This window comes from Colius striatus, chromosome 3 (genome assembly GCF_028858725.1).
Source record: "Colius striatus isolate bColStr4 chromosome 3, bColStr4.1.hap1, whole genome shotgun sequence".
Lineage (NCBI taxonomy): Eukaryota > Metazoa > Chordata > Aves > Coliiformes > Coliidae > Colius > Colius striatus.
The window spans coordinates 98,464,537-98,473,467 of NC_084761.1; the positions used below are offsets into that span (position 1 = coordinate 98,464,537).

General features: G+C 60.1%; 1 protein-coding gene across 1 annotated transcript in view; it reads right to left on the minus strand.

Annotated features, from left to right (window-relative positions):
• The window catches only part of ADAM33 (ADAM metallopeptidase domain 33), a 33,566-nt gene extending 25,005 nt beyond the window's left edge, over window positions 1-8,561 (minus strand). Inside the window, exons 1-2 of the mRNA XM_061992226.1 lie at window positions 8,364-8,561; window positions 5,431-5,513 (exon numbers count right to left, since the gene is read on the minus strand). Coding sequence (XP_061848210.1) covers window positions 5,431-5,513; window positions 8,364-8,496 — 216 coding nt within the window. The 5' untranslated portion in view covers window positions 8,497-8,561. The remainder of the gene's footprint in view (window positions 1-5,430; window positions 5,514-8,363) is intronic.
• Between the last annotated feature and the right edge of the window lie 370 nt (window positions 8,562-8,931).

Sequence of the window (8,931 nt, forward strand, 5' to 3'; positions counted from 1 at the left end):
ATGGGCTGAAACCAGCTCAACCCCTTGAGAAATAAACAGCAGGACAAGAGAAGAGGGGTGTGAGCACCACTCCTGCCAGGCAGGAGTCAAACAACCCAACTCAAGGCCAGGAGAGGTCGTGACATTAATTAAATACCGATCATTTTGCCTTGAGACTAACTGGCAGGCTGCTGGGCCCCCAAGAGCTGCCTCCTGAGATGTTGTGCACTGGGAATGAGCAGGGTTCAGCATCTTCCTGGGCTCCAGAACCTTCCCAGGCCCCAGCATCATCCTGGATTCCACATCTTCCTGGGATCCAGCATCATCCCAAGCTCCAGCATCACCCTGGGCTCCAGCATCATCCCAGGATCCAGCATCATCCCAAGCTCCAGCATCACCCTGGGCTCCAGCATCTTCCTGGACTCCAACATCACCCCAAGCTCCAGCACCATCCCACACTCCAGCACTTTCCAGGGCTTCAGCATCAGCACAGGCTCCAGCACTATCCTGGGCTCCAGCATCTTCCCAAGCTCCACCATCATTTTGGACTCCAGTATCACCCCAAACTCCAGTATCTTTCTGGACTCCAGCATTGTCCCAAGCTCCAGCACTTTCCTGGTCTCCAGTATCTTTCTGGACTCCAGCATCACTCCAAGCTCCAGAATAATTTTGGACTCCAGCATCACCCCAAGCTCCAGCACCTTGCTGGACTCCAGCATCTTCCTGGACTCCAGCATCACATAAAGCTCCAGCATCACCCCAAGCTCCAGCATCTTCCTGGACTCCTGTATCACATCAAGCTCCAGCATCACCCCAAGCTCCAGCATCTTCCTGAACTCCTGTATCACATCAAGCTCCAGCATCACCCCAAGCTCCAGCATCTTCCTGGACTCCAGCATCACCCCAAGCACCAACATCACCTTGGGCTCCAGCACCTTCCCAAGCTCCAGCACCTTCCTCCCCCACCCAAACACCACCACCTCCTTCCTCCAGCAGCCACAAAAAGCCCGGATTCACTGCTCCCTGCTCCAGGCTGCAGGAACCACCTTCTCTCAGCCCTGGCTGGATGGGGGAGGTGGTGGTCCTTCTCCAGGACACCACAGCAAAACCAGTCCCTGCTGGGACTGGGCTGGGAGAGACAAAGAGCAGCTGGGATGAGTGTGGCCTGGCTGGGCCCCAGCCTCTGAGCAGCCCAACAGACTCCCTGGGCCAAGCTTGAGTCTATTTGTCTTTTCCAACCCGCTGATCAGAAAAACCGCAGCGATGTTTGCAGAGGAGCTGAGGCCAAGGGGGTGGTGGTGCTCTTAAGAGGAAAGACAATCCCTGTTTCCTCAGGGCTCCTGGCCATCCTCCTCACCCAGCATCCCTCCTCCATCCTTGGAAAGCTCTCCCTGCCCTGCAGTACAGCAGCTCTCCTGGGAGAGGGCTCAGGGAGGGATGAGCTCCTTGGGAAATCACCAGTTCAGCCAAAATCCAACGTTCAAATGAGAGCCTGGCCATCTGCTCAAGCAGCTCCCAAAAGCCCCTGTTTCTGAAGCAAGCACAAGCAAGTCTGGATGGAAGGAGGGAGATGGGGATTGGAGTCACCAGGAGATGCTCCATGGAGGATTTGGTGATGGCTTTTGCAGCTGGAGCAGCGTGGCTGAGCCAGGTCCTTCCTCCCCAGGCAGCTGGGTCAGAGCAGCAGGGTTTGGGTTTGTAGAGCACAGCTTGGGGATTGCACTGGCTTGTCCTAAACACACACAGAGATGAGGGTCTGAGAGCTCAAGGATAAGCTTCTCACTCCAAGGGAGTCAGAACTGGAGAGAGCCAGGCTCTGGGGGCTGAGATGGGGTTTTACAACCACCAAATCCCAGAGTGGTGAGTGTTGGAATGGCCCTGCTGAGCTGCTGCAGCCCCAGCCCCAGCCCCTGCTCCAGCAGCTTCCCCTGGCTCAGGGGGCACAGGAACGTGTCCAGGTGGGGTTGGAAACCTCCTGAGAAGGAGCCTCCACACCCTCCCTGGGCAGCCTGGGCCAGGGCTCCCTCCCCTCAGCACCAAAGCACTTGCTCCTCCTGTGCCAGGGGCACTGCCTGTGTGCCAGCCTGTGTCCTTTACCCCTTTCCTTTCACTGGCCACCACACACAATAAAGTGCTGCCCCATCCTCTTGAAACCCACCCTGTAGGTGCTTAGAAGTGCTGCTGAGGTCCCCTCTCAGGCTGCTCTCTGAACAGCCCCAGGGCTCGTAATTTTGGTTGTTTCAAAGCAAGTTTGGCTCAGGAAGCACGTTCAGGGTTTGCTCAGCCCTGCCACACCTTGCAAAGGGAAAAGGGCTTCCCTGCAGGAAACAGATTGCAGGAGTGTGTGCCCTCAGCACCTGCAGCCCAGCCCAAACCACAGGCTCCTCTCCTCCCTCCTTCCTCCACAGCAGGACCCTGACTCCCCTGCTTGATGCCCCAAGCCCCATCCAACCTGCCCTTGACCACTTCCAGGCACTGGGCATAGCCACAACCTCTGTGGACAACCCGTGCCAGAGCCTCACCACCACACATTTCTTCTTCACATCCCATTGAGACCTGCCCTGCTTTCAGTTTACAACCACTGCAGCGAGAAACCAACATCTGGGGGAGAAGCAATTCCCAAGGAAAGAACCAAGGCAGGGAAGAGGCAGCAGGATGGGCTGGGGCAGCCCCAGGGAGGGCACACGGGGTACTGGTGGGACCCCCAGGCCAGAACGTTGGGCACAACCCTGCATTTCCAGCTCTGAGAGGCTGGAAGAGCCTGTGGGAAGCTCTGGCAGACTTTGCTCCGTGCCTGAGCTGGGGAGGAGGAGGAGGAGGATGCTGGGGGCGGGAGGAAGGTGGAGGAGGAGGATGCCGGCAGCACTGGGACAGGATCCCACTCCAGCAGCCACGAGGGACCGGCTTGCAATCAGGATCCCCACGGCCTCTCCCAAATCGCTTCCATGTGTGCCAGGAGCCCTGGAGCCCGCGGGGAGTTCAGCCCCGAACAATGGCAGAGCGGAGGGTGTAGGGGAGGGAGCAGGCAGGGTCCGGCCCGCCCAGCGCAGTGCCAGCCCGCACACGACGCCACCGCGGGGCCACCCGCTCCTCCTCATCCTCATCCTGCTGCCCTGACCTCGCTCCTCTTGGAGGAAGGACAGCAGACAGTCGTGTCCCCCAGGGACCGTGGCACAGGCCACCCCGCAGCATCAAACCCGCTGCCAGGGGAGCAGCCCCCGGGGAGGGATGGAGCAGCTCCGGGGAGGGATGGAGGAGACCGGGGAGGGGATGGAGCAGCTCCGGGGGAGGGATGGAGCACAACCCAGGGAAAGGATGGAGGAGATCGGGGAAAGGATGGAGAAGCCTCGGGGAAGGGATGAAGAAGCTTCGGAGAAGGGATGGAGCAGCACCCGGGGAAGGGACGGAGAAGCCTCGGGGAAGGGATGGAGCATCACTCGGGGGAGGGATGGAGCAGCCCTCGGGGAAGGGATGGAAGAGACCCGGGGAAAGGATGGAGAAGCCCCCGGGGAAGGGATGGAGCAGCACCCGGGGGAGGAATGGAAGAGACCTCGGGAAGGGATGGAGAAGCCCCCGGGGAAGGGATGGAGCAGCACCCGGGGGAGGGATGGAGCAGCCCCCGGGGGAGGGATGGAAGAGACCTCGGGAAGGGATGGAGAAGCCTCGGAGAAGGGATGGAGCAGCCCCTGGGGAAGGGATGGAAGAGACCGGGGGAAGGGATGGAGCAGCCCCTGGGAAGGGATAGAGGAGACCTCGGGAAAGGGATGGAGCAGCACCCGGGGAAAGGATGGAGAAACCTCGGGGAAGGGATGGAGGAGACCCGGGGAAGGGATGGAGAAGCCTCGGAGAAGGGATGGAGCAGCCCCTGGGGAGGGATAGAGGAGACCTCGGGAAGGGATGGAGCAGCCTGGGGGTGTCCCCATACTGGAACCCACCACCTCCCGTGCTCAGCCTCTGCCTCCTTGCAGCCTCTGCCTGGACAGACAGGGCACGTGTCACCAACCCCACAGCCACCTTTATTTCCAGGATCTTTGCTGGAGAGCAGGAGGAGACAGGGCAGGGATGGGGGTGGGACTATATCCATCCTAAAAATACACACATCAGCAGGACCAGGGCAAAAAAGGGGCCAGTTTGGGGTTTGTGTCCCAAGCCCATCCTTGGCCTGGTTGCCACCGTCCCTCCCCAACAAAGCCTCCCTGCCCCAGGCTGTGACCACCCTCCCTCTCCCACCTCTGAGGAACAAGAGGCTCCTTGTTTTGGCTGCCTGGGGCAGATGCCAGGAACCACTCTGGGACCTGCCTGTCCACTCTGTCCTGGGCCAGTGGCCATCCCAGCCCCACAGCCCCCTGGTGACTCCCAAACCACCCCCCCAGGGCCCTGTGATTTGCACAGCTTTGGGCAGTGGGGTGTCAGCAGGAGTATAAATAACCCTCCCACTGCTACACATTCCCCATCTCAAGTGCCCTCCAACCTAAATATAGCAGGAGGAGGGCTGCTGGGAAGGGAGGGCTGAGCACAGCATCCCCAGTGCCACGGGCTATTTTGGCTGCAGGGGAAGCACAATTCCCAGTGCTCCTCATTCCCCTGGGGAAAGGCATCCTCCAGCCCTTCAGAGGAGGCAGGCCAGTGCAAAACCCCTCTGCTTGGGCTGCCAGGAAGAGAGGCTGACTCCTTCCCTCAGTACCTGCTGTCTGGAGCAAAGAGGTTTCATGTGGAGGCATCTCAGCTGATTTCAAAGCTGCATCCTCAGCCCCTGCTCTGGGGAGAGGGTCACATCCCAGCACTGAGGTTCCTCAGCAGTGAATGTGCTCAGCCCAACAGGAGGGGTTCCCACAACCATCCCAGCTGGTGCTCAGTGTGCTGGGAAGGGATGTGATGTGCTCTGAAGGAGGGCACAGCCCTCCCCCAACCCCTCCTGGGTACAAGCACCAGCTGCCACGGCTGATGGGCAGCTGTGGGGCTGGGTAACCCCAGAGCCAGGCAAGGTGCCAAAGGCAAGCAAAGGTCACCACAGGCATCTCACAGAAGGGATTTGGAGACAGTGGGGGTGGTAGGGAGGGTGTGACAGAGCTGTCCTGAGGTGAGATGTCCTCTCCTCCCTGCAGCCTGGGCTCGACTTCTCAAGGACATCACACTTAAACCCTGCTGCACCTCACACCGTTCCACCCTGGCCAAGCCATCAGCCTGGGGAACAACCTCCATCTCCTCCCCACAGGCTGCCCAGCTCCTCTTTGCTCACCCTACAGCTCTTGGCCACCCTTCTTACTGCCCAACAGTTAAAACCACAATTAACTCCCTGTTGCATCCCCTGCTTGCCCTGTCCATCACCTGACCAGGCTGCTGGGTCCTAGAAACAAAACACCCTGCTGATGGGACCTGCAGCCTCAACCTCTCCCTCTGAGTGCCACCACCAAGAGCTCTGGGGTGTCCAGGGACCTTCTGTGCTCTCACCTTGTCATCCAGGCTGACGGCTCGTCGGGCACGGCCCCCCAGCAGCCAGCGTGGGGTGACCCGCTCACCGGGCAGCGGGGGCCCTGGGAAAGACAAGAGCTGGTCAGTGTGTAAGACCTCAGCAGTGGGAGCTCCTCTGCAGCCACATTGAGAGAGAAAAGGGGAGAAGGGACAGAGTTGATTATAACATCCAGGGCCAGCCCTGAAGTGTTTCTGGGGGGTGGACACCAGCATGAAGCCAAAGCATCGTCAGCACCATCATCACCAGCCCAGGAAGCCTCTGAGGAGCATCACTGCCCACTGATGGCTTCAGATCCCTGAAACCCACTCTGGAGAAGCAGATCATAGAATCCCAGAGTGCTGGGGGCTGGAAGGGCCCTGCAGAGCTGCTGCAGCCCCTGCTAAAGCAGCTTCCCCTGGCTCAGGGGGCACAGGAATGTGTCCAGGTGGGGTTGGAAACCTCCTGAGAGGAGCCTCCACACCCTCCCTGGGCAGCCTGGGCCAGGGCTCCCTCCCCTCAGCACCAAAGGACTTGCTCCCCCTGTGCCAGGGGCACTGCCTGTGTGCCAGGACCTTTACCCCTTGTGCTGCCACTGGCCACCACACACAGCAAACACTGGCCCCAGCCTCCTGACACTCACCCTGTAGGGACTGAGCAGCATTGCTGAGGTGCCCCTGAGCCCCAGGGCTGCAGCCTTTCCTCCTCACACACATGTTCCATCCCCTGATCATCTTGGTGGCCCTGCACTGGCCTCTCTGCAGCACTTCCCTGTCCCTCTGGAGCTGGGGAGCCCAGCACTGGACACAGGACTCCAGATGACACAGGGGTGACACCATCCTGACCCCACTCCCATCACCAACCAGCCCCTACAGACCTCACCCCCTTCCTCCATCCCTCCTGAACCAGCTTTTTTCCTTTTGCTTTTTATCTTTCTGGCTTTGTACTTTCTCACTCTTGCTCACCCTCATTTCTGGGGTGAGGATGCATGGTCCCATCACCCAGAGACTAAGGCAGCATCTTTCCAGCCAGAGCTGGACTCAAGCAGTGAGCAGAGGAGCTAAAATAGCTGCAGCACATTCTGGGTTCCTCTGAGCCATCCCAGCTCCTCAGGACAGAGCAGCACAAGCAGTTTCTTGGCTCAATCAGAGCCAGGCTGACTTTCTAAGTGATCCTCTTTCCTCCCCTAAGCAGTGTGGCTGGATTTGGTTGCAGCAGAGCGAGCAGCTCCCTGTGACTTCAGCCTGGACACCAGCAGAAATCAAAGCTGAAGGTGCTGTGGAGAAGGGGATGAGGCCTGGCACAAATGTCAAGGGCCAGCCCACCTTGCCAAGCCAAATGTTGTCAGTGCAAGCTCAGATCTAACAACATTCCCCCAGCAAAGGGCAAAGCTATTGACTAAGGGAGTGGAATAACAGAGCTTATGGCTTTCTGATTGCATATGCTGGGTTTGGTTCCCTGTGCAATGGTCTGGGAGGGGGCTTGAGGAAAGATGGGTGTTATTGGAAAGTCCAGGGGACAGCTGGGACTTAGGGGTTGGGAGAGTTGGAGGTGATGGAGGTTCTGAGCTTCTGTGCCCCCAGCCCTACCACACAGCCAGCACTTCATCAGCTTTCCCTCTCTAGAGCATGGAATCAGATTCCAGGAATAACTGCAGATAAGGTGGTGGCACCATCCCAGTTCCCTTCTCGTCAGGGAGGCCCTCCAACCCCTCACCCATAGATAAGCCTTGTCTGGGGAGGGAGGGAGGAGAAACTGAGGCACAGCTTCCAGCCTGGCAGGGCAGCAGCTCTGCTGGGGTTTGCTGCTTTCCATTGCAGGGAACAAAGGGGGTGGAAAAACCACCCTGTTTTCCTCCTCACTGGCTGCTGCAGAGGGAGAAGGGCAGGGAGATGCTGCCTGTCTCTGCTGTGGGCAGAGGGGAGGTGAGGGGCAGCCCTTCTGCTGGCATTACTGGGCTGAGCTTTGGGCCACAACATCAAAAACCCCTCGGGGTTATTCTCTGCAGCTTCTCACTGTGGCTACAGAGCTTGCTGGGAATCAGAGCATGAGACAACAGCCTGGAAAAGCCAAGTCAAAGCTCCCAGGGGGTTTCCCACCACCATCACCTTCCTCCCCACCACCAAAACCAAACCCCACACTCCTTTTCTGGGGCTGTTTGCCCTTTTGCCACGGGGTGCCCAGGCTCCAGCAGCTTTTCCCATCTTCTCCTTCCCTCCTCTTGAATCCAACCCGAGGTTTCTGGCTCCCACCAACCCTGCCCGTCCCTCTCCCAGCACGAGTCTCTCTCTCTCTCTCTCTTGGAGTTGCTGGAAAACTTCTTTAGAGCAGCTGCAGAAAACCCAGCAAAGCTCAGGGGGGGGAGGGAAAAGAAAGGTCCTAAAGACTGGGCTTTGCAGAGAGAAACATCAGCCCCAGGTTGTTGGTGGGGTTGGGAGAGGGAGTAAGGATGGAGAAGAGAGAGCAGAGGGGACTGAACCCAACCCGGCAACCTCCCCCCCTCGGTTTGAGAAGCGAGAGGAGAATAAAGCACTTCCTCAAGCAACGGAAAAAGGCGAGTTTCAGCCCCAAAAAACATGCGTGGGCAGCACAAGGCACGGCCGGGGCTCGGGCTGGCACCCAAAGCTGGCACGGGACGGGGAGCGCAGGGGTGGCTGCGCCCATGGCGGGCTGCTGGGGGCGAGGAGCCGGATCCATCCCCGCTCCCTCCCCTCCCAGCCACACCATATAGAGTCACAGCGGCGAGCCCGGCCGGGGCGTTTGGGAGCTGGGGCAGGGGGCACATCCCCGGCGGGGCCACGGACGCAGCAGGGATGCAGCAGGGATGCAGCAACAGGGATGCAACAGGGATGCAACAGGGATGCAGCGTTGCCCACAGCCTCCCCCCGGCATCCCTGCGCCTCCAAACCGCGGGGTACCCCCGTCTCCCCCTTACCTGGCCGTCCGGCAGCTTCTCCCCGCCCGGGGAACAGCAGCAACAGCCCCAAGAAGAAGATGCGGCTGCGGCGAGGGGCCGCGGAGCCTCCGCGGGGCTGGGGCAGGGGCTGGGGGGGATCCCGGCCGGCCATGCCGCCGGCTCCCCGCGCCTGTCACCGCCTCTGCTCGCCGTCTGCCCTGCCCTCCCCTCTTACGCTCTCGGCTTCCCTCCCCTCCGCCCGTTTTCCCCTCACCAGCCCCATTCACTCGCCCCGAGCTGCCCCGTTCGCCGGAGCCCCCTTTTCCCAGGCGCCCGGCTGCATCCCGGGCCGGGGGAGGGATGGAGGGAGGGATGGAGGGAGGGATGGAGGGAGGGATGGAGGGAGGGAGAGGGAGGAGCGGGGAGCCGGCATTGTTCGCCTTTATTTATTGCTGTGTTTCTTGGCCCAACCCGGCCGCTTAATGAAAACCAGACCGGAGGAGAAGGCAGCTCCCAGGCTCCGGCAGACACCCCTTCCCAGCCCCTGCACCCCCTCCCTGGGGGGAGATGCTGGAGGGGGAGGGATGGACACACGGACACACAGGCT